The 24,782-nt window shown below is 39.4% G+C and overlaps 2 protein-coding genes, 1 long non-coding RNA gene and 1 other non-coding gene across 14 annotated transcripts; 2 read left to right on the top strand and 2 right to left on the bottom strand.

Annotated features, from left to right (window-relative positions):
• Positions 1–96: 96 nt before the first annotated feature.
• Positions 97–12,968, bottom strand: LOC143899613 (HEAT repeat-containing protein 5B). Of its 4 annotated transcripts, none has more exons than XM_077410009.1 (34): positions 12,688–12,968; positions 12,271–12,457; positions 11,966–12,177; positions 11,739–11,886; positions 11,547–11,657; positions 11,288–11,471; positions 11,054–11,214; positions 10,694–10,943; positions 10,480–10,623; positions 10,147–10,397; positions 9,929–10,040; positions 9,591–9,843; positions 9,390–9,499; positions 9,124–9,287; positions 8,686–8,718; positions 8,193–8,267; positions 7,531–8,088; positions 7,259–7,448; positions 6,989–7,158; positions 6,592–6,913; positions 6,241–6,507; positions 5,973–6,154; positions 5,645–5,890; positions 5,289–5,508; positions 4,909–5,184; positions 4,631–4,793; positions 4,434–4,549; positions 4,060–4,344; positions 3,749–3,985; positions 3,377–3,528; positions 3,087–3,300; positions 2,953–2,979; positions 2,704–2,849; positions 97–2,638 (listed from the first exon to the last, which is right to left on the bottom strand). In XM_077410009.1, the coding sequence occupies exons 2-34, from the start codon at positions 12,397–12,399 to the stop codon at positions 2,462–2,464; spliced, it is 6,285 nt and encodes a 2,094-aa protein (XP_077266135.1). In that variant the 5' UTR covers positions 12,400–12,457; positions 12,688–12,968; the 3' UTR covers positions 97–2,461. The 4 variants fall into 4 exon arrangements, with proteins under 4 accessions (XP_077266135.1, XP_077266136.1, XP_077266137.1 ...); XM_077410010.1 differs by having other exon boundaries at positions 2,965–2,979; XM_077410011.1 differs by lacking the exon at positions 2,953–2,979.
• Positions 12,969–13,331: 363 nt separating this feature from the next.
• Positions 13,332–17,708, top strand: LOC143899636 (uncharacterized). 3 transcript variants are annotated; one of them, XR_013257550.1, is made up of 11 exons: positions 13,332–13,523; positions 13,861–13,958; positions 14,786–14,848; positions 15,330–15,390; positions 15,646–15,710; positions 15,943–16,105; positions 16,488–16,593; positions 16,777–16,851; positions 17,034–17,093; positions 17,299–17,341; positions 17,626–17,708. It is a non-coding gene; the product is annotated as an uncharacterized LOC143899636 (long non-coding RNA). The 3 variants fall into 3 exon arrangements; XR_013257549.1 differs by having other exon boundaries at positions 15,628–15,710; XR_013257551.1 differs by lacking the exon at positions 15,646–15,710.
• LOC143899721 (small nucleolar RNA SNORD31) lies at positions 14,654–14,720 on the top strand. Its single transcript, XR_013257580.1, has one exon. It is a non-coding gene; the product is annotated as a small nucleolar RNA SNORD31 (small nucleolar RNA).
• LOC143899623 (carbohydrate sulfotransferase 5) lies at positions 17,698–24,587 on the bottom strand. 6 transcript variants are annotated; one of them, XM_077410035.1, is made up of 8 exons: positions 24,174–24,587; positions 22,713–22,840; positions 21,932–21,988; positions 20,863–20,996; positions 20,549–20,784; positions 20,270–20,468; positions 19,983–20,162; positions 17,698–19,793 (listed from the first exon to the last, which is right to left on the bottom strand). In XM_077410035.1, the coding sequence occupies exons 1-8, from the start codon at positions 24,226–24,228 to the stop codon at positions 19,472–19,474; spliced, it is 1,311 nt and encodes a 436-aa protein (XP_077266161.1). In that variant the 5' UTR covers positions 24,229–24,587; the 3' UTR covers positions 17,698–19,471. The 6 variants fall into 6 exon arrangements, with proteins under 6 accessions (XP_077266161.1, XP_077266164.1, XP_077266160.1 ...); XM_077410038.1 differs by having other exon boundaries at positions 22,713–22,856; positions 24,174–24,586; XM_077410034.1 differs by lacking the exon at positions 24,174–24,587 and adding an exon at positions 23,458–24,027 and having other exon boundaries at positions 22,713–22,856.
• Between the last annotated feature and the right edge of the window lie 195 nt (positions 24,588–24,782).

Here is a 24,782-nt window from a genome sequence, read left to right as displayed (position 1 = left end):
TCATATCTAATCAACGATATTCTGCGAGATAAGCGCTAAATATATATATATATATATATATATATATTAAAAAAAAGGCAATAGAATACAATTAAGTTAACTTATCTAATCAGTTATTTTTATTTTCGTCGAAACTGCAGCAGTTATGTAATACAACGTTATGTATAAAGGTGCCTTTTCATGCTGACGCTCGACGCTCATTTTCAGCGGCAAGAAGGTCGCATGACCACACGTGACGTCGGCGTCAATTGAAATTTATGAAAAGGAAAACAGTGTCAAAATTTCGGCGTCTTCGCGCTGCTTTGGCTTTGACGCTAAAGCTGAGAAAATCCAGCTTTCTTTGCTTGACGCTAGCGTCAGCGCGAAATCACGTGATTTCGCGATACGCTGAAACGAGCGTCCCATGAATTCGCACCTTAATTGTACCATATTCATCGGAGAGGATTCCAATCAGAACGCGACTTAAATATACATGGAAGTTCGGTGGATCAGATACGATAACACTATATATGTAGTATAAATGGCCGTGCTCTCTTCGGCACGCAATTAAAAGTTACAAACAATCTCAACGGGTCCCTAAAATAATCATACAAAAATAGTAGAACATCTCTATCGAGCACATAATCCATTTCACATTTATAATAATTCGTCCTGGTTTACTTTTACAAAATTTAGTCGCGGCGCTACGTCAGATCTACCGCAATTGCAATTCGAACTCAATTATGTACAGACATCGCGAGATTCGCTACGCCGAACTTCAAATGGAAGTTGGAAATGGAAAGATAGTTTTGTATTTTGCGAACCTAAATCTCTCCGGTAAAAAAGAAGGAATCTTCAGGAATTCAATTTCACAATTAACAATAATAAATTATTAATTGTAATTCCCGTCGATTCTTTTTACCTACATCTCTTTTTCGATGACACCGTTGCGCGATTACGAAATCGCGACATCGCGATAAAGTTTATAATCTATATAAGAACATCCGTTATGCAACAATAGCAATCTAAATTTCTAAACGTTTGTATCTAATCTACGTGCTCGTCTATTGTGATTTTTCTAAGACGAAAACGCAACACAATACGATCAATGTCAAATTCAAAGGAAGATATTGTTCGCTTCCTAAATGATGGCTTCTAATTTCAATTTACATACACATACATTTATGTTACGCAGTTCATTCTTCTTTTTCTTTCACGTCGGGCTACAATCTAGCGCGATTAAAGATCAAATACAAAAAAAATTGTTGAATTTTACAAATCGTTTCGCTGTAATGCCCAGCATTATACGGTATTAATTTACCGAAGGCGCTTCTCGTGCATCTTATTGCAGTCTAGAAAAAAAAATCATTACAAAGTTTCTAATATCCCAAAAAAAGCTCGGTATAATTCGATATGTTACATCAGACATTCGTTCGATAGAGAATCGCTACCCCATTACTATCCTCACTCTAGTTACGCAAAACAAATACATGTACATATGTCTTCTCTGCCTGCATCTGTGTATTAAAAATCGTTAAATAAAAACGTAGCGGGTTATCAGTCTTCCTGTCAGAAGAACGTTAAATATGTTCTTGATTAAAACAGTCTATACTTCAGATTGATCTTTAATCGTTCGTTTTATGGCAAATGTTTTCCCAAGGAAACCCATAATTATAATTTATTAATAAATAATTCTATCGATTACACGGTTAGTTATACTAAAAATTATTTCAAAGTAAAACTGAATCGTGGATTAATGATCCGAATGAGCACGAAAATATCTATATTATATTATCTATATAACTCTTATTTTGTGCATATATATATTCGCAGTCATTTAATTTTTAACACCACACCTTTCATGGAATTAAATTGTTGCTTGTTATCTTTTATAATCCATCGAAATAGTGAGGCGAGAATATATGTATATCAACATCTTTATTTGCATCATTGAATAAATTAATAATCTGTATGTTGTAAAATCTACGCTAAATTCTACATATGTATATATACAATTTGAAAGTATGATATAAAGTTATCTTTTTGCACTTTAAAAAACATAATAGGAAAATCAGGAACGTTATTGTAGTTGGCAATGAAGAAGTTAAAGTGGGATGAAGAGAAGTAAGATAAGTATCATTTTATAGTAGCGATTAAATTGATCGTCCGACATCATTTTTCCATCCACGTCACCTTTGTCCTATCCTTTTTTATATCCGTCGTCTAATTTCTAATCCTTTTATTTCTAAGTACAGTCGAGTACGATTTTCTAACGGCGAAATATCACTTTATAATTATCACGATGCTAAGAAGTTGTAAACAGTAATTCGATTTTGCCTGATAATTCATAATTGTTGGGTCGAAATCGCATTAACACGATCGGGTCTACGACAAAATTGCTAATATCGTTATTTACGTTAGTCTTACGAGGTTTTAATAAATTATCTTTTATTTCTTATCTGCAACAGATACGATCCCCCGTTTAGTTGAAGTTGGAGAAATCGGTTTTTAATTTGATCGACGGCGCGGATATCTTGATCTGCGGTTTCACGGGATCAACCGGCCGGATGTGCCGCTGCGCCTGCTGATGGCTGGTCCTTACGGCGTTCTCCAATTTAGTTTTCAGCTCGGTAGACTGCGACATCAGTGTCTTAAATTCCTAGTGACATAAACAATGATTGGATATACTCATGTCATTCGAAAGATATTTTCGAAATATTGTACCTGCGGATACTTCGGCCCGATCTTGTTGAGCCACTGAAAACTCTGTTGATGGAGACTCGCTTGATACTTAGTAGCGTGTTGAAGCTCGTCCCCTTCCAGCAAGTAATTGATCAAAATCGGCACAAGTAGAGTCAGCATTTGAATACCTGGTGATTTTATGAAACGTGTATGTTAAACTCAAAAAAATGCACAGTAAATGATTAGTAATTGATTGGCGCATTAGAAAATTAGACTATGAAGACCGCACACCTTTCCACACACCTTGTAACAGATCTCCTGTAAGCGTGTAACACATATTGTATTAACATTTCACGAACTAATATATACCTATATATAATTCAGTAGTAAAAGTTTCTTATATAAGTTCAATTAGAATGACTTACGATTAGAGAGATCGGCGAGACCTATGAGGGCTTCCACTGTGCTGACGCACTCCAGCGTAAAAGTCAATTCCATGTCGTTTGTCACCTGCTTGCTCTTGTCGCTGTACAGGTATTCTACCAGTCGTGGCGCGAGCGCATGGATGTATGGAGTACTTACATTACGTTCCGGATGCAGAAATATCGTTCTTAACGTTTGCACGCATTTCAGCCTCACCTAGATGCAAGATTATTCGATTATTTTTAAGATCAACAATTAGGAATAACATTTTCTTCGCATGTCATTAGCTCACCGTTAAATTTTCAGACTGGAACGCGTGACGAAAGTGATTAATGCATGGAAATTGTAGATTCGGAGCGCTCACCACATCCGGCGACGCGTGGAGCACGAATACTGCGATACCTAGCATCATTGTCACCTCATCCATCTTAGTTTCGTCACTGCCTGTAAAAGCAAAGTAGGCAAAATAAAAATAAGTAAAGTATATATAATATATATATATATATATATATATATATATGTTAATTTCTTTGATTATTATAATATATTTCGACGCAAGAAACGCGCGCACGACATAATATTTTATTTTGATTTCTGATAATTTATAAATAAGAGGTATGCGTAGTTTAATGTTCCTCCTCTATAAAAGATAAAATTAACATACCTGTTTTGGCCAGATCTATAATCTTGGCAAGCGCGCTTCGCAGTAATCCCGTCCATTGCTCTTGACTCCTGTGATCCCGGGCGTACTTGTTATTGATGAGACTCTTGACGCAGTGTAACGCAGCGTGAACCGGCGTTTCCGAACCGGCTTTCGTGCTATCATTGTCCGTACGCACCGCGGTTTCGCGTATCACGCCCGTTGCCAAATACAGCAGCGTCGGGAGAATTGCTACTGCGCCTTAAGAAACATGATAAATTGCTATAAAACTGTTGATTAACAATGTTAATTATATAAACGCTTTGCGAGGGTACCTTGCGAAGAGCATAATGTAGGGAGAGATTCCATTATATTGAGGGATGATGCGATCAGCTTGCCACTCTTTTCGGACGGTACGTATCCTTTCTGAGATAATATGGCAGTAGCACCGCCGGGATTCGGATTCAACGCTGGTATCTGTCGTACCAAGAGACACAGGCATACCTCCAGGACAGCAAACACTAATGATGAGCCTGGCGTAAGCTCGCCGCTTTCTTCTCCCTCGCCCAGCAGATCCAGTTCTGACGTTTCAGTGTTTTCTTGATGCGCCGATGCATTATCTAGACAAAAAAATACACATGTTTTTATGTATGTATAATATGTATTATTTTTATCAAATTTATCGAGAATAATTTCGGAGTCCGCGTACCTTTGAGTTTCAATTTTTTTCTTGCAGCAAGATCTTCCTGCGCTGCTTTCATCACTTGCTTCAGCACTTCCATCACTATCATTTGGATGACATAACTCTCTCGTGTTAAAAGCAATCTTTAAAGTAACAAACATGTCGATATTAATATTACGCGATAAAGACATAGATCGTGTATTTTCGTATATATGTGAAAGTACCTATGAAGAACGTTACACAATTCGATAGGCAAGGAACGATCCGTGATAAAGACCTTACGCGCCCATGTTGAATCGAGTAGCGTGTACAACGCATTTAAGCATGTCTTCATATTTTGCGGGGATTCGGAAGAGCGAGGGCTGCACAAAGCTTCCATGCATATACCTGCAAATAATTATAATAAAAGATAAATGTTGCATATATATAATCATATAAAGTAAATCATGTTGATATACACACGTAAACACACAAGTTAATGTTTTATATATTAAATACTTACCAAATAACAAGTGAAAACGTTCAACATTCGTGTTAGTTTTACAAGCAATAGCTTCATCGTTGTTATTATTATTGTTATGATTATTATTATTAGCAAGATTCGTCGTCGCTTTATCCTGGGGGTTGCTGTCTTCCATTTCGAATCCTCTCGCATTGAGCCAGAGGGTCGCGGCGTGGAGAATCGGCGCCCATGATTCTACGTAGTGTGGACGTGCGGATTCCATCGTGTCTGTCGTATAAAAGGCACCACCGTCATGCGGCAACTGACTGGAGAATTCTGGGGAGATAGTCATAATGATAGTTTTAATTATCGTCATTAATGTTAACACACAGTTGCTTACTTAGTTTCACATCGTTAAATTTTATTATATTCAAAAATACCTGGTGGCAAAGAGAGCAATGCATGATCTCTTAAAGCGGATAGCCAATGTTGGCTCAGACTCAGAAGCTCCGGCTGAACGAGACTCAGCAAACTTTCGCTCTGAAACTCGAATTCCCCAAAATCCTCTTCGTCGGCTTCGTCGACTTGATTCGCGTTTCGATTGGTCGTGTCTTTGCTATTCAATGCAGATCCGTCTCTTATCATCGCAACTACATACACCTGTTAAGAAAAATCGAATTAATCAATTTCTTTATTTTTTTTTTTATAATGCTCAATAATAAAATTTGCTCAGTTATCTCATATTTGCTTATACTATTTCTATTTTAAATATGAAAAAAAATATTTTTTTATATACCTCTGCCCATGCTTTTAGAATCGCCAATCTCTCCAGCGTCGACAAGCTCTCATTGTACAACTGCGGCCGAGTTTTACCTTCTCTCAATTTTTCCAGAGATGACACGAGTAACTGATGCACTCTTCGTAGATCATTGAGATCCCTAGCAACACCGCTGCCGATCCATGCGCTGCAAGCCTCGCAGGCTGCAGCTGTAACGTGCGACGGTGTTTCCGTGGAAAATGCTGGTCTTAAAGCAGCTCCGACCTTTAAACAGATTCATATTTAATATAAAATATAACAATCATTAAATACAATTGTAAAAAATGTAGAGTGAATCGAGACACACTTGCGCTTGAAACTGCTCCAGCAATAAGTGTCCGGGAAACTCCGGTTCGGGAACTTTGGCGAATTTATCAATGATCTCTTGCAAGGTTTTGAGACCTTCGAGCCGCAATGGGTCGCAATCACTCGTCGCGGCCATGAATGCCATGCGCACCAAGTCCGATAAATGTAATACCAGAAAATCTCCTGTAAAACCCCCGTAAGAACGAGTATTAAAAATCAAGGAAAGCCTATGACAGAGGCGATTACAACGTTAGATTTATCAATCGTACCTTTTCCCTTAGATTGCTGCATTTCTTTGGCCAAGGCGAGATCAAAGTGCGCCTGCTTGTCACTCATACAAGCCGCGACGATGCGTCGTACGCATTGTGCCGCGAAGACTCTCGTTGGCCACCTCGGTGTGATAGACGGTCGCTGTTTAGTAGACTCATCGGCGTGGAACTCAGCCTGGTCGTCGTCACCCTCTGCATCCGCTGATTCGTTATCAGCGGCACTATCCTCTGCATTCGCCGCGTTGCCTTCTTCGATCGTACTCGATTCTACGTAATAAAGCAAAATATTTTAGCAAAATAGTTTCCGAAGAATGTATCATCAATGATTAATTAGAAGAACTTGACTATTACCTGAAGCTATCGTGAGAACGTCTTTGCACAGTGACAACCATTGAGACAGGTTGTCGGCCGCTAATATGTGCAGCATGCTCGTTAGAGTATCGTGAATATCTTTGATTAATTTACTATCAGTTTCTGTATCCAGCATACTAAATAACACGCCTGGAAGACCGGTCTCGGTAATAACGAGGCCTTCTACCACGTTAGTGTCTCTGCTTTCATTAGCCAGGGTCATTGCATGCTCGCATACTTCTTTCGCTTCGCGCTGAGCGAGTTGCCGAAGACAGGATATCGCAGCTTTACGCAGAAGTAAGTGATTGCTCGATAGGGTACGCTATAAAAAAATAATCAAATAAATTAATAAAGATTTTATGATAAATGAATCTTTAAGTGCTTAAAAAGGCCTTACGCATAATGTAGGAACGAGAGAAGACAAATTGACGTGTCTGGGTGCGAAGAGATGTAACTGTTGAAGGCAGCCGGTCGCTTCAGCTTGAACAAGTGGGTCCTGATGATCCTGCATAATGGCACACGCGCACAAAAATGACGACCGTGCCATGCAAATTGTTGTCGTGTTGCCTGTAAAATAAATTGTTCAACGAGTTATTTCCCGTAAAAATAATAGTCCACACTCCATCTTCGCAATTACCCTATAATCAGTTAAATGTTATATATCTACCTTGTAATTCTGGCCCTATCGTCGTGATAAGCGCCGATAAAACCTTTCCGATACATTGATGTACGTCGATGTAAGAGTGAGGAACATTTAGAAGAAGGGTCAAGGCTAAGGATAACGTAGGCTCAACGTAGCCTCTGAACATTGGTCCACCGGAATCAGCTATCAGAGCCAAAGCGTGCAGCGCCCAAACCTTAAAAAAATGTATTTTATAATTTTTTGTCAAAGTTGATTTATTGAAGACAATAAAACGTGACAGCATGGCAGTATCTTACTTGCACTACGGGAGATGAATTATCCTGAGCGAGTGCGAGCAGGATGCTGACACTAGTGTTGAGATGCTGGCTAGAGCCCATTCCGCCGACATATTTATGAAGGCAGCCTAACGCCAACGAGTGACCGGTTCTGCTGGCGACGTCGCGAGCAGATTTCAAACGATCAAAACTGGTTTGCGCCAATTCCGCGGTGAACTTGGGATCGGATATCACCTGAGCCATTCTACCAACCGCTTCTCCCGCCGCCCATCGTAGAATAGGATTGCTGCTGACTAGCGTGCTGATGATAAGATTAGTGGCGGATTTCTTGACGTCTTCCTGCCCGAAGCCTGTTTTCGCCTCATTGAGGCCCTTCAAGCCGCTCAAAACTGCCGTGAACACATTCATTTGTATTGCTTCCTGCCTTCCGGACTTGGTGTGCTTTATGCACTCGCTGAAGTGATCCAACATCTGCAGTCTGTGCTTGTTTGCTACACGTGGAAATATCTGGCCGAATAACGCGACCGATAAGTCAATCACCGCTACACCCAAGGGCAGAGGACCAGGGATCATTTCAAACTGTAATCATATGCAATAAATTTGTATTATAATTTTATCCGTATTATAATTCACAGCAATTTATATTATAAAATTTATATGGAATGGTTACTACTTAAACTTACGTGTGGCATTGGTCTATAAAGGCAGCATGTATTATGTTCCAATGCCCCAGATCCCGCAGCACTATTTGGTTGGAGCTGAAAGAAATATTGTGAATTATAATAAAGTACGAGTTTGAGATCGGAAAAAAAGTAAAGCTGTATCATGTAAAACCTAAAAAAAATATAAAAAAATAATTAATACAGATAAATATATTTTTTAAAACGAATAAAACATAGATTGTCTTAAACTGACGTGAGTAAAACATTAAATAATAACTACTATGTGCAATATATAAGGTATCCGATGTATTCCAAATAAGCACATTAAAAACATAAAATGGTATATGTATATATACTAACTAATAACATAATAAAATAGAATAATATAACATCAAAATGAGATGCACATAAAAAATGTATAATAATTTTTATAAATAGTTTTATATATACAAACATAAGTAGAAAAAACGAAATAAAAAAACGTAAGGCACACTTTACAGAACACCTTACTCACATGTTCCAAATCTGCCCTTCTGTTTGGTTCCATCTAAACACGAGGATATTTGCAAGTTAACGCAAAAATTACATTTTAAATTAAAATTGCAAGAATATATATTATTCTTTCTATTTGAAATTAGCTAGATATTATATAAAACATGAGTTGCGCAAGTATAAAACAAGTTATATATACAAAGATTTCAAAACACGTTTCTTGAGTTATTAAATCGCAATCTTTTATTATTGGATGCTAGAAAGAGTATGAGTTGTGCATAAAACACGCAAAATTATAATTAGTCCGCCGAATTAGTAAAAAATCAGTTTTATTAAAGCGATGATACTTTCATAAGTTTTCAAACAAGATCAAATAAACAATGACTCACTCACTGAACACGAAGATGTTATTTACGAAAATAAAAACCATATTGCGATATATATATAGAAATTAACTCACCTGATCTTCTATTGTACGATGATCAGTCTCCTGCAGCCATGTACCAAGAATTACCGAATCGTTAGCGTGGCAAACTACACTCAATAAAGAAGTAGTTGTATTCCCAGGATTATCCGTAAGCGTGAACTCCGATACCAACATTCTCAGAAGATGCGTGTAAGAACCTGTACGATATCACCGATCAGATAGGCAAATTGAAAACCGAGGAGTAAAATATAAATGGAAAATTTTATATTGTTCATATTCATAGTATATATAGATTTTACCTTCAAACATTTGTGGTGGTAGCAGCAATAACGTTTCGTATAAGCGCAAACGAACCATGGCCGCAGGAGCTTTCAATTGTTGACCATAATTCTTCAAAACAGGAGACAAACTGAAAAAGAGATATATCCAAGTTGCAGAATCGGTACTTCAAATATGTTTTTTATCATATTGTATAAAAATAGTATATCAATATTTAATACTTCGTCAGCATTGCCAGAGCGGATTCGATCGGTGTGAGTAATCGCCGTGTAATGTCGTCATTTAAAAGTTCCGGGCAGTGCAGCAAGAAGCTATACATAGCGGACAATGCGCCGGCACGTCCTTCCAAAGTCACTTGCCACGTGAAAGCGTCGCCGCGAGCTTTTTCACTCTCGAGTTCCTTGTTCGAGCGTGGGAAGGAGTTTCTCCATAGAAGCAACATTCTCGGTAATAAACCCTTCACTACTGCCGTACCTGTATACATATAAATTACACATGCACGTGTGGGTTACTCTTAAATTAATATTCATCGTGAAATAAATCGTTAAGATATTTATACCTAAAGTCATTATCGCTCCTATCAAGAGCCATCCTGCGTGCGTGCGATTTAAAGATAAACGACTGTTCTGACTTGCGCTTCTCAGGAGCTCTTCCGCTGTATTGAAAATTATCTGAAAATCGAAAGCTTGATAAATTAATTCCGCATGATTGGTATGATAAAGAAGGGTAATGTAGCTTAAAATATAGTTTAAAGTATAGTTTAAAAAGGATATATACCTTTCCCTTAGTATGAGGGACTCCCAAAGGTGACAGACGAACGCTTCCTAGCGCCGCGGCAAGAGCACTGCTGTAACCGGCTATGGCTTCCGGTGAGCTACGCATATTCTCAATCCCGTCGACGCAGCGGTCGATCAGAGGTGTTATTTGACTCGGCACTGCCACGCATATGCATCGTAAGCACCAGGAAGCCGCTAGTCTAGCCGCTTGACACGGATGCACCAGGACGGCCATTATGGCATCGATTAGACCTGCGATAAATAATTGTATCGTTCAAACCGATTATTTATATATTAAAGAAACAAAACATGTTTCAAATGCGCGAGTACGTACTCAGAGATTGATCGGATAACAAATTCGTGGCTGTGGTACCTAATCCCAATATCAGATTTCCCATTTCTTGTAGCGCACACACTAATAAATGTTGGCTGAATAATGTTTCCTGATTGCAATCTTTGGCGTTTTCTGGACTGAAATCTGGTAAGAACGCATCGAGATTACGGGGCAAGTATATATTAAATATTGACGCTTGAAACATTATTCTTACCGATGGAATTCATCTGCTTCAAGATGATATGCGCTATTTCTTTGCAAGCAGCTGCCTGAGCGCCTTCCCCTAACAATTTGCCGATTGTACCGCGTAATATGAAATTCACGCATTTGCGCGAGTATACCGCCTCAACGTGCGAGCTAGCGGCTTTCGGGTTTGTAACCAGGTCTAAAACGTGCGCAATTAACGTGCCGATATTTCGTTCCAGCCAAGTACCGCCTAACATTTGAACGAACACCACGTATGCCTGTAATAGCGATCGTCAAATGTTTGCGAGATATTTTATCATGAAAAATATACCCTTCATCACATGTAAATTTGCATGCTGAGTATAGTTATACGTCTGTAATCACTTACATGTGTTACACCAACTCGCACTTCTCTATTTATGCTGGAGCTTCCTTTTATTATCTCGCCGGTTCCTTTTAAGAAGCCAACGCCACCTCTTAAAAATCCAGACATCAAGATATTTAACACCTCTTCAAGCGATGCTTGTTTAGCACCTTTATTGGGTGCAACTAAAAGCACAGAATATGCGCGTTAGAATAAGGTTCGGATGTATAGTTTCATAATGTATTTTCGCTTGTATACCTGTAGGATTTTTTATCTTGGGTGAAGGAAGCTGTGTCATTGCCACCAAAGTGCCTAGTAATTTAGCGACGGAGCATCTCACTTCGTAATTTGAACCCTCGAACGCCCGGAAGCACAATGTTGCAACGCTTTCGATTTCGGTCGTATACAAAAACGGAGCGTGATTTAACATCTCCAACAAACACTGTATAACAAAAGTGAATTGTCGTAATTAAAAAAATAAGACACATGATCGATTTCTTTCGTAAATATAAAATACCTTAGCAGCGGCACATCTTACTGCCATCACTCTGTCGGTTAGATAATGCCTCGAAACTTTATATATTTCCTTATGCACATTGGTTATCGCGGATCCCATTCCAGCACACACCTTATTATGAGAAAAATACACGTTATGATCACATATTTTATCTAAATAGTTAAAAAAAATTTAATAAGATCAATTTATCACCTTTTCTAGCGTATGCATAATTTCTATCCGCGTCTGTGATTCCGCCGAACGTAAGGACTTTATCAGAATCTGTACAGTCTCCTCGTATGACCTGCCCATCATTCTTCCCAGTTTCTCGTACATGCATCCCACACAGCAAATAGCAGCTCTAGAGAAATCGAAACGTATGTATACATATGGTGCAGAATTATTGATTACCAACGAAATTAATAATAATCAGTATTCACAGTTTCGTGGGTAGAAAGCTTGGCGAATCGTCCTTATTCCTCAAGATATCGTTGCACTTGTTGACAGTATCGAAGAGCAGGAACGTATCGCCCACGCTGAACAAAGTTGCCAGGCATCTTGCAATGAGACGCCGGGTAGGTGGACCAGGTGCTCCTTGCATGTGCCTGGTCAATTGTTCCACCAACTTTTGCTGGCATCCTTTAATATCACTCTGCGAATAAGATTTGCCGCAATTAGAAATTTATCATAGGTATATTATTATACAAGTTTGACAGCTACCAACGTCAGGCTTTTAAGTCGATACCTTTTGGGCGGCAACCAGAACCTTGTCCAGAAAGCGTAGCCATTCGAAAATAAAGACCGGTCGCTTAGCCTCCGGGATTTGATTAAGAGCATCCTCGTTGAGGGTCAGACTATGACTCAACTCCATCATTGTTTCTGAGTAAATGCACACACGCCCAGGCTGCTCTCAAATATCACTCAATCTCCTCCTACAATGCGATCAGATTAAATTCTGTCCCACTTTACAATTGCCAGCTGACGACATACGGACTTGCGACTTAAAGTTAAGGGAAAATGTACTACGTGTATCAGGGATGTTATCGGAGCGCCTTCAAGGGCGTGTTTGTCGCGTGTTATCGCGTTCTAGGACGAATCGTACGGATGTACGGTGGCGAAGACGCGATAAGACGCGATTGGAACGCTCGGGTGATATACGCACCGCAGAAAACGGCGGTCCAGGTGTCATCACTCGGTGGGCAGAAACGTTTTCATGGCACTTCTCGTTCCTCGCGGGACGTCACTCCGCGTCACTTTCGCGCTCGTGCAGATCAGCGGGATCAGCCGCGTCGCGACGACAGCATCGTCCCCGGCGTCGTCGTTATTCAACGCGAAACTCCGATCCGAATTGTCGCAACGACGAACGATACCTCCACCGTGCGGATGACAAATTTTGACGTAAAGGTTAGGACAGATGACAGATCGGACTGGGTCACTCCGCGTCCGCTGGTGGCGCAAACTCGGTGAAGTCAGCTCCTTTTCGGGCCACAATGCGACGTTTTGTTTTTTACGCCTGACAGCAAACTTTATAATTCTATTTACTAAACATATATTAATTATAATTAATATATTTAATTTATATATTATTAATAAAAAATTAAATTATTTATAAGATGCGTTGAATTTTTTTTTTCTCGACGATCCGCGAGTAAAATCACAGGAAATCGATTATCGCGTTGCGATATAGAAAGTTATTTCGTTTCCGTCCGCAAAAAAAATTCCTACGCGCCGACCCCGGCGATTGGTCGAAATATCAAGCTCGACAACTTCATGTGAATCCGCCATGTTGCGGAAGCTTCCCATCGAGCGCGCGGCTCCGGCGCGGCCGCCGCGCCGCGGCTAGACGCGGCTAGCAGTGCTAGCTTCGTTCAGTTTCAGTAGTTCAGTTCGTTGACGTTGAGTTCGTTCTTCGTTCTCGACGTTCTCGTTCTCGTTCATTTCACGGCTGGAGCTCTCGGGGGACGCGTCGCGCGTCCCGTTTTTTCACGGAAAGAAAAGGTAAGCGCGAGATCGTTTTCGAAATCCATCGTCATCCGCGTGCACACCTCGCTCAAGCATCTTACGGCGAGCTTCCTGCACACGATTTTTCCTTAATTCAACAGTCTCGATTGTATTTGTTCGATTATATTTCGAATTATTAGCGCAGAGCTTGAGCACGTTTTTTTTTTTTTTTGTTTTTGTTTCGCCACGACATGATGAGCACATTAGTCTCGTTCGTATGATCGTTTCTTGATTATAAGCCTTACGTCTCACTGATCACGTCGATTCGCGTGGCGACGACCTCGCCGGGTGCTTCTACATCGCCTAAATTTTGGGGTTTCCGTTTTTCTTTCAGTGCTGGATTTTGTAAAGCCGAACCTCCTTCTCTGCCTTTCACTCCTATATCGAAGAGCAGCCGCTGAGTAGCTCGCGCTTGTCACCGCAATCGTTTTAGTGAGTATTTTATTTCTCCTATGTTCGAGAAAGGATCTCGATCCATCGCCGGCGTCTTGTGCCTCCGCTCGGCTCTCTTAATGCCCGTATCAGGCTGCGGATTGGGATTGGGAAATTTGACTAATCGGAGCAAAGTTTACTAAATTTGAGATCAGTTTTCTCTATTCTGATTTATTAAATTTCAATCCAATCCCAATCCGTAGTCTGATACGGGTTTTATTCTCGTTTGAGTTTCATTTTGAGAACCATTCCGCTTCAAGATTATTATAATATTGAAGTTTTTCCTGCGTTCATTAATTATGGCAATTTAAACGCAGAAAGATTATTTCACAAACCGTATTACGTAAAACCTATGATTATAATTATTGGATGCGCTTTATTTAAGAATAGAATTTCTGATGCGGAGTTTAGAAGAACGCGATTTAGATTTCTTGTTCGTGAAAAGATTCCAAGTTTTTCCATTGTTCATTAATTATTAAAATTTAAACGCAGGGAGATTATTCCACAAAATGGAGTGCATAAAACTTTCGATTATTAGATGCACAAATTTATTTGAGAATAGAATTTCTGATGTGAACTAGAAGCACGTGGTAGATTTCCAGTTTGCGAATTGATTTGATTTTTGCTTCGTATACTTTAATGTAACATAAAAAAAACAAGATATTTCTATAATCGATATATAAGCTCTACGAATAAATTATAATGATGTATAATTACTGCCCCAGTCTGAAAACTATGAATGAATCAGTTGACTGACAAAATTATTTCTACCTTGTTTTTTTATTGATATAATAGAATATATTTTAATAGACATGTGTCTCGTTTAGAAAGAGATGGAAGAGCGGAGATTGCGACCTGTTACAAATTTTCCTTTCAACTCAGGCATTTGTGTAAGTTGTCTATGTTATTGCTTCATATTTAAAAATATATATTGTTTCTCGTAATATTCGTAAGCACAATTATAATAGAGATAATTTATAAGTAACGATGCACGCATGATGAATACATGAACGAAATCGCATTCAGTCAATCTGAATAAATTTTATGATGGATAAATACTGCTCCAGTCTGAGAACTTTATTTGATATATAAATTTATTTAAGAATAGAATTTCTGCTTTGGACCAAGATCACGCGAGTAGATTTCCTGTTTGCGAATAGATTCGATTTTTTGCTTTGTTTATTGTAACATAAGAAAACAAGATATTTCTACTATCAATATAAGATCTACAAATGAAAAATATGATGATAAATCGCCCCAGTCTGAGAACTATGAATGAGTCGATTTACTGATAAAATTGTTTCTATCTTGTTTTTGTATTGATATATTACGGAGAGAATACATTTTAATATTCATGTATCTCATATTTAGAAAGAGATGGAGGAGTGGATTGCGGCCTGTTACAAATTTCCTCTTCAACTCGGGCGTTCATGTAAGTTATCTATATTATTGCTTCAAACTTAATAATATATATACCGCTTTGTAATATTCGTCAGCACAGTTATAATAAAGAAAATTATAATTAACAATACATGCATGATGAATATACAAATAAAGCCGCACTCAGTCAATCTGAATGCATTTGATGATTATTGTTTCTGAATAGCAATAATTTCAATGAGAATGTGTAAATGAAAGAAATATAACATGAATTATGCATGTATTGTAGGAGTATATACCATTTTAGATGTTCATCTGAAGAATAGATGAAGGCAAATCTTGGTCAGACCATGAAATGCAATAAGAATTAACGTAAGTCTAAAATTTCTTAATAAAACCTTTAATAAGAAAGAGATAACGTCAAAGTTATATTGTGAAAGTTAGCTTTATTGTCTAAATAATTAAAACGTGATGAATTTTATCCCTGTCATACATAAAAATATGGTGATAAAAAAATGTTCTGATGTATCAATTTATATCATTAATTGTGCAATATAAGTGAAATGAAAAACTTTTTAAACTAACGGAAACGTTTCTTTTTCAGAATGAGAGAAATGTGCTGTAAGCGACGGGAAAAATTAACGGAGCTACCGGGACTCGAACTCGGGATCCTTCGCTTCTAAATCTCCTACAATGCAAGAAAGAATTGAAAGATAGTCGCTGAATGATAATGAACTGTACATCAAAATGACATCTCTCTCAATAAAGTAAGAATTGTTTATATATATATTTTTTTTTTTCTGATTGTATGATAATTATAAATTTGACAAGCATATGTCTCTAAGAATCTCTTACTGCTAAATTTTTTACCTGATAACAAAATTTAATTATTTTAACTTTTTTATACAAGTACTGTATATAAAGAATATTTTATGTTTAATTTCCATTAATAAGAAAGATAACGTTATATTGTGAAAATTAGCTTCATTGTCTGAATAATTAAGACATGATGAATTTAAGTTATCCCTGTCATACATAAAAAGATGGTGATACAAATTTTCAATTTTCTGATGTATCAATATGTATCATTAATTGCGCAATATAAGTGCAATAACTTTCCAAATTAACGGAAACAATTTCTTTTTCCAGAATGTGAGAAATATGCACGGAGAATTTGCAAGAAAGAATTGAAAGGTAGTCATTTCGCTGAGTGATAACGAACTGTACATCAAAAAATGACATCTTTCTCAATAAAGTAAGAATTGTTTGTTTTTTTTATATATATATTTATTTCTGATTGTATGATGATTATAAAATTGACAAGCATATGTCTGAGAATACCTTGCTGCAAAATTTTTTATCTGATAACAAAATTTAATTATTTTAACTTTTTTTGTACAAGTATTGTATATAAAGAATATTCTATGTTTAATTTCAGATCGATATTGATTTGCGGAAACAATGTGACCTTGAATAATGAACTGTACATCAAAATGACGTCTTTCTCAATAAAGTAAGAATTGTTTTTTTTTTTTTTTATATATTTATTTCTGATTGTATGATGATTATAAAATTGACAAGCATATGTCTGAGAATACCTTGCTGCAAAATTTTTTATCTGATAACAAAATTTAATTATTTTAACTTTTTTTGTACAAGTGCTGTATATAAAGAATATTCTATGTTTAATTTCAGATCGATATTGATTTGCGGAAACAATGTGACCTTGTGCGTGATTCGTAAAGATATCTGAAGGTAAATATTGAAGAAAATACTAGTTAAATTATATGAATAATACTGACCCATGATACAAGATTATAAGATACGGAATATGATGTTATGAAATATATACGCTATCCTGATTATCTATGATTGGTTCTTGCCCTCGCTGATTTTATTGGTAGAAAAAAAGAATTTTCTTCTTTTGTATTTGATCTTAAGGTTGTTATTTTTGTTACAGATGCACAATTAACTTTGCTGCTTAAAAATAGCCGGACGTCAAGGTAAAACAGATCATTGACATCAATATATTTTATAACGTTTCCAAAATTTTTTTTATTAATATTTAAATGTGAAATTGAGGGAGATCTCTAAGTCATTTTAATGAAGAAAAATGAGAAATGTATTAAAAAACATTTGACATTTATTTTTTTAAATGATGTTTTTATAAATATACGCTATGATGTGTAGTGATAATTAGAAACTTACTGAACCAATAAACGGAAAAATTGCACAAGTTGCAATTACTACGTTTTGTTTGCTTAAAAAGTTTTGTGTTACTTTTTAGGGAGAGAAGATAAAAAATGAAAGATATGGATGGGAAGAGATGATGGACAAGATGAAATAAATAGCGAATATATTCCATAGAAATGTGATTCTTTTTATTGGAGAACCTTTACATCTAAAGTATAAAATGCGAAGTAATACGCGTTCCTCTTGGACTAGATACCCATTCCGCGAGAAATAGTACATAATAACGGCGTGAGATTGCACGAAGGTGTTATTGCAAATTTACATTAGCGTCCGCGTCAGTGGATCGTCAACTTGTGCGAAACGTTATAGTCAGATCTCATCCGTACGTACGAGAAACATCACATTCATTTCGTTAATCTTTGTTTCATGCAGGGTGATAATGGAACAACGTAAATAATAATTAGGGTTCGGACTTTGAGTTGAGACTGTCCTCCGATAAAACAAATGGGAGGTGGTAGGGTCATAATATCTAGTTTCATATAATATCCAAACTCTATTATATATAATAACATAATATATACGCTTATTGAAATCGATTCTACTTTAAGTGAACGCGTGAGAAGGTTTAATCGATCACACAGAGAGCTGATAATAATCTGGCGCTCGGTGCATAACACAAGGACGCGAGTACATGAGATATAACGTAATTACACTATAATACATAACGGAGAATGTGCCAGTCAGCCGGCCAGGCTGTCCAGGATAATCAATATATGTAGCGTGTAAAGATTTAAAAAAGTATTCTTATTCTCTAAATCGCCAACAAACAGCTCACAGTAATATTTCTTTTATCTAAAGTGTGCAGTGCTATTACGACCATGTCGTACATTATAAAAATCACACGCGTTTGCGGGCAAGTTGGTCGCGTCTATATACTCGTAATAATTCGTCGTTGGCCGCATCGAAGGCCGGTGGAGTGGAAACTCATTCTTGTCCTTGACATACGCCGTCCGGCTGTTTCCTCGGAACGTTGTGATGAGCAAGAGATAAGATCGAGTGTTCCGTGACACGAACGAGCTAATTGATATTGCGTACTTCTCCTTTTCGTGAATCACATTGAATATCGGTAGAAATTTTCTGTCGGACAGCGCAGAAATAAATTTTCAACACCGCCGCTGATTCATGATATTGCAAAACACGATCCTAACATTACATGAGATTCAGTTTTCGTTCACCATCGATCGATGGTTAAGATCTTTTCGTCATTAGACACGATACAATTCTTATTAGATAAATGTTCTTTGTTTCATATTGAATATATTTCGTAATATAGTAATATCATGTCGTTGATCTATAAGATAAAAAATTAAATTTGGTCGTCTCTTGCTTTTAGCGATGAATTAGTATGAATCCAAGAATGGAGGGGGTATACTTTGTGTTCCGTAATCGATATAAAAATTTCAGTTTCTTACATATGTGGAATATTTCTTAAAGATGTAAAAAGACAATATAACGATTCAACGATCATTACAAATCTCTTTACAAGTTATCTATAATTACAATTAATATTAATGAATATAGTTTATACATCAGACACAAAATACCCTTCCTCTCTCTTGAAAGATTCAATATTTAGAAACGATTTAGATCGTGTTAGTTATACGATAGAAAAATTATGAACGAATCTCGTTTTCGAGTATGTCGCCATTTAAAGAAGTAGCCTTCTTATCGGTTTCACAAAGCTGAAAAATCGGCATTCCGTAAGTTTTTCTCCTTTCGAATAAATCAACATTGATTCTCGTTACGTGGCTATCTTCCTGAGTGACCGCTAGCACCTTTCGCTGAATATTTATATGAACTACGGCACTTTCGACCGCTGCCGTTCGCTATACTGATATACTATACATCATATCTACATTGAGCATGTCGTCTGCCAGTTGTCACAACTGGAGCCGGTAATTTGTGATAGGATCGAAGTCTTTTTGGTGTGTGGAATTTAAGGCCATCACATATCCCCACAATCGCATGGCGGTCGCGCATACCTTCTGTATTTCACGAACCTCTTCGAAGTCTAAATCAGCCCGCCAGTGAAATGGTGCGACCTTGGAATTCCGGAAGGTGCTCGACACCCCGCCTACGTCGTTCTTCGTGTGCGTGTCCAGGAATCTCTTCACGTTCACGTGAAAGTTCAAACCGTAAAAATTGTAAAGCTCCTTCACGTGCTCGTAGGGATCCACGGACAGATCCTCGTAGCGCACCACTCTGTTTATCACATACGAATGTTAATAAATGTTCAGTCTTTCATACTAATGAAATTTATAATTTATATAGGCATATGGTGATTTTAATAAGTCGTTTGAAAATCGTGCGCGGAATAAATTTTTGCAAATGCCGAACGTATAGTGACTGGCAAAGCAACGGTATGATTATATTGATTATCCGGTGTTATACCTGAAAGAACGTGGATATTTTTTTGACAGTTCTACCGCCGCGCTAAAGTCCGATACCATGTCTGCGCAAACCAGAGCCGGATCGGAGCAATCGGGCTTAGTAGGACACCATTCCCTGTGCTTTCTGGATTGCAGAATGCCTCTCGGATCACGAATGAGAAGAACTAGTCGCACACCCAAACTGCAATACAGATGAACGCATGTTTTTACGCGGTACGAAGAGACGTTAATGTCCAAATTAGATCTAAAGAACATCGCATGCTTTACGGTTATCGCATAATTCCTTACTCTTCTTCGGCCAGAAGACTTTCCGCTATTCGCAACCTCAATCGTACGAGCTTCATCGACTGGAACGGAAATAGTCGGCAAAATTTAGAAACGAAACGCGGATCCCAACAGATGCGTTTATGTGCTTGGCATTGCCGCCATAAATGCGTGTTGTGATTAAATACCCAAGGATGAGTTTTCCCATAATCCAGGTACCGATCTGTAATCACAATTATACGCAATCATTAAACGATGCGCCTCGAGATAAATTTACAGAAATTTAAAGATGCGTGAAATTACCGAGCTCCTTGTATTCGCAATTCAACAGAGAGACTATCCTTGTCAAGGATTCTTCAGCGAGCGGCGACTCTCGGATTTGCACAATTCCATAGTCAAGCAGCGGTTCGTAATGATAAAAATTTGCTGGATGCGCGTTCACTACGTCGCCGAGAAACGTGCTGCCGCTTCTCCAGCTCGTCAGAATTACGCTTCTCATGGGTCTACCGCCCTTCTCCATCACTAAATCTTCAAGTTTGCTGCAAACGGGTAATGGTTAAACGTTCTGATTTTCAAATTCGGTACGAAAGTTACATTCTCGCGCGCGCGTAGTTTACCTCACATTTATCCCATATCTTCCGTTTGGATACTCATAATTTTCCATCTCTCTCGCAATCGCCCTCCTTTGTTGGTCAACCACCTCCTGAATTTCGGCGATCGTGCCATTGTACGCGGATCCCGTGATATACGCCTAAAAAGCAAATTGAAATCAATTACTAAACAGGGAATTATTTGCTCGTTACTTGTTAGCAACATTACAAATAAATGCAGGGTTAAAAGAAAAACACTTGAACTTTGAAACGGGCATGCGATATACATGTCCGAAATAAGCGAACGGGAAAATGAAATCACATTTTTTGATATTTAATCACATAAAAGCAGATTTCTAGCAGACAGTTTTGAATCACTCCGCTAATTTAAATGAAGATAAACTTGAAAATCGCGTGGATTAACAAACGTTAGTTAAAAACAGTATCTATATTTATATATCTTCAACTCTCTAGAAATAAGATACATGTAATATGTAAAGATAACAAATATCGTTCATGTTTCACGAACAAGCAGAATAAACATTTAAAATTATAATCCAAAAACAGAGGACATACGTTAGTAAAAAGCTAGTACGCACAAAAAAACATATACATACACACATATAATATATATACAACGAGCAGAAGCTTTACAGAGTAATAATTCAATAAATTCGATCGATTTTAATATATGACATCACATGCAATGAAACGAAATAAAATATATTTAAAAAAACGCGGATTAACTTTCTTTATTAAAAATATAAATTGTTAAAAATATAAATTTGTTTTTTCCATCTTATTTGTCAGTTAATAACAATATAATTATTAATGTTATAAATATAAACACGTATGTTTTAAGAAGTGATAAAAATACACAATTTTATTATACCCTATTAAAGTTAACATCGTGGAAAATAAATTGCAAAAAAAGAGTAATCTCTATTTCTTAAGGACAGGAGCTAGTTACAGCTTTCGCTATGCTCGCTGTGTCAACATTGCGATAAGATAAGGCACTCTAACGATAAGTGGCACTCTAAACAGCAATTAATAACAAGTGCAGCATTTGCGCATTCAGATCGATACGTGTGCATACCTGGCTCACCGTTACCGGCTCTTGGATTTTGGTGGTCCGCGGCCTTATCTCAATATCCTATATCGTGGGAGAAAAAAAAAGCAACGACGTTTTAGCGTTTCGTTTGTGCGTCTCGCGTCGTGAGCACGAATATACATATATTCGCCGATGGAAACAATCGTGACGTGGGAACAACGATCTTTCTCTCTCTTTCTCAATTCTAGGTATAGCGTGTTTGACGTTTCTGAAGGATGCAGGTGCGAGCAACGAGATACCCATGATTGTACCGTGAGATTACTGTTGTCAAGAGTGAAGGTGAACGATTAAAAAGTGTCAATCCACGCGTGATCATGCTGATTTCGAATTATCGCGTTACCACAGGTGTCTTTTCTTATTCAAATTTCACAGACAAGATACGAATTGTCAAATGTTAAATGGTACCGAGTTGCAGCAAGTCGTGAACTTCCCGTCGCGCGCGATTTGGTTTCCAACAAGCCGATGGTCTCCGATAAAATATATTGCAGTTGACAAAATATCTTATCGTTCGGGACGCGGTTGATCCTCTGACATTTCGTAAACGACAGATAGCGATGTGTGAAAGGAAAAGAGGGAGGGAGGGGACACAAAGAGAGATGGAAACAGGGAGAAAGAGGAGTCGCGCGTCTTCGGTTCGCGTCAAGACAGATGGATAAAGAAAAAGAGTTTAGGGTGCAAAAGTTTGAGACATTACCGTCAGAAAGAGCGTGCGTGTCTGGCGTGACTCAATTTAGAGCAATCACCCCACCTCCGAATATTTACTGACCGATATCACCGGCTGCAGCCGATGCTCGAGGTAGCTGCTGTAGCGCTGGTTAAACGCTAGGAAGAAGATGCAGACGGACGCCAGGGCTACCAGACCGTAGAAGCTCAGCCGCTTCGACATCCTTGATCCTGGAAAGCGCAGGAACTTGAAAAAAGACAAAAGAGACCATTTATATAGACTTTTTTGAATTTAGGCGACGGCGGCGGAGCGGAAACGCGACTTATCGGGGAAAAATATAATTATTCGCAACGTATCGCGAGAACGCGTGACGATAAAATTTTGAAATTAAAATTCGCCCGATATTTAAATTTATACAACGAGACGACACATCAAACTTTTCCACACGGAAATCGCAGTATAACGACGAGGCTCGGAAGGGAAAAACGCGAGGGAAAAAAATAAATATTCATTATTTTATCTTCGCCGAAAGAGCGCGAAAGCACCCGCGGTAATTAAACGCGACTAATTAAAAGAAAACCGTCGTCGCGCGAGTCCGAATCTCCCCGCGCTCATTAAAATTCCAGAGCGCGTATAATCGCGATAAGGATTGGCGTGGTAATCTCGATCGAATAAAATCACGACAATAGGGAGGCCGGGAGGGGAGGGGGGAGGGGGGAGAGGGAGGTTTTCCTCTTTCGCGCGGCCCGACGGTAAAACGGGGCCACGATAAGACACGAGCGCGACGAAACGATCGATCGCAATTAATTGCTGGGCGGCCGCGGCGGGCTGATTCGTCTCGTCTCACCTTTCGCGAAATGAAATCCGTCGCTGGACGATGAGGCCTCGCCATCGCTCGCCGTCGTCGCCGGAAAGCGTTCTATCGGCGAAACCGAACACCGGCAATCGTCGAATGTCGCCCGCGACGTGGACGTGGCATAATAGCGAGAAGTTACGCAAAAAAATAAATAAAGGTCCGCTCCGCGCAAAACCGCCGCGGGCGATCCTCGGGAGCGCGACTCGCCGGAAGAAGCACACACGTCGAGTTTCTAACCCACGTTTAAGCATACGCACACGCGTTATCGCGCTACTTTTGCGTTTCGCGCGCTCGCTCGCCCGCGCGAATAGCGAGGACGTTGAAAGCGGTATCGGCTCGCTCGCGCGCGACCGGGGGGTCGGGTGGTCGCACGTGTGCACGTGCGGAGACGGAAAGCGAAGAGCCGACGAGAGAGAGAGAGAGAGAGCGACGGCGAACGGCGACGCGTGCAACGTCTCCGTCGGCCGTGCTCCGGCTTCGCGGCGGCGAATATCCTGCTATTCCCGCTTCTCCATTCCGCTCCGCTCCGCGCCGCGGCGACGAGCAACGGCCGCGAACACCGCGAACACGCTCGCGTAGAAGAGGAGGAGGAGGAGGAAAAGGAGGTGGCGGCCGCGCTCTTTATCGCGTCCGCCAAATGCAACGGAATTCTCTCTCTCTCTCTCTCTCTCTCTCTCTCTCTCTCTCTCTCTCTCTTTTTCTCTCACCTCGGAATCGTGCTCGTGCACTCGCTGCCGCCGCACGTTCGGCCAGCTCAACCATGACGCTGGAACGACAACGACGGGAGTCGCGGCGACGCGCCGCGGGCCGCGCCGAGAACGGCGAGGACGCAGCGGGGAACGACGACGACGGTGACGACGTTCATCGCGTCGGCCAGCGACGCTCAGACAGACGCTCGTGGCCTACTAACGGGCTCGGGGGGCCCGGACGCGCCCGCAGGCGAGAGACGGTATATAACGGCCTGCGTGTGCGTGTGACGACGGACGACGGACAACGGCGAACGCGGACGCCGTATTGCGGGCTCGTGCCCTCGTGCCAGGCGCGCGCCGTACAGGCGCGCCAGGCGGTTTACTTTACCTAGGCGCAGCGGTACGCGAAAACACTGTGTCACGAGGTTCGCCCGAGTGCGACTGCACTCACCTGCACTTACACTCCGGGCTTCCGGAATCCGGGGCGACACATTTCCCGTTCGCTGCTTCACGGCGCAAAAGCAAGGCTGAAACGCGAGGCGACGAACTGCGAATTTGTCCGCGCGATTCGGCTCCGTTTCGCGGGGTCGTTGTTTTTATTTAAAAAGTCTTCCCTTCTCTTTTTTC

The sequence above is a fragment of the Temnothorax americanus genome, unplaced genomic scaffold, assembly GCF_048541705.1.
Source record: "Temnothorax americanus isolate GAGA-0224 unplaced genomic scaffold, ASM4854170v1 Scaffold28, whole genome shotgun sequence".
Taxonomy (NCBI): domain Eukaryota; kingdom Metazoa; phylum Arthropoda; class Insecta; order Hymenoptera; family Formicidae; genus Temnothorax; species Temnothorax americanus.
This window is presented reverse-complemented; position numbering and strand designations above follow the sequence as displayed.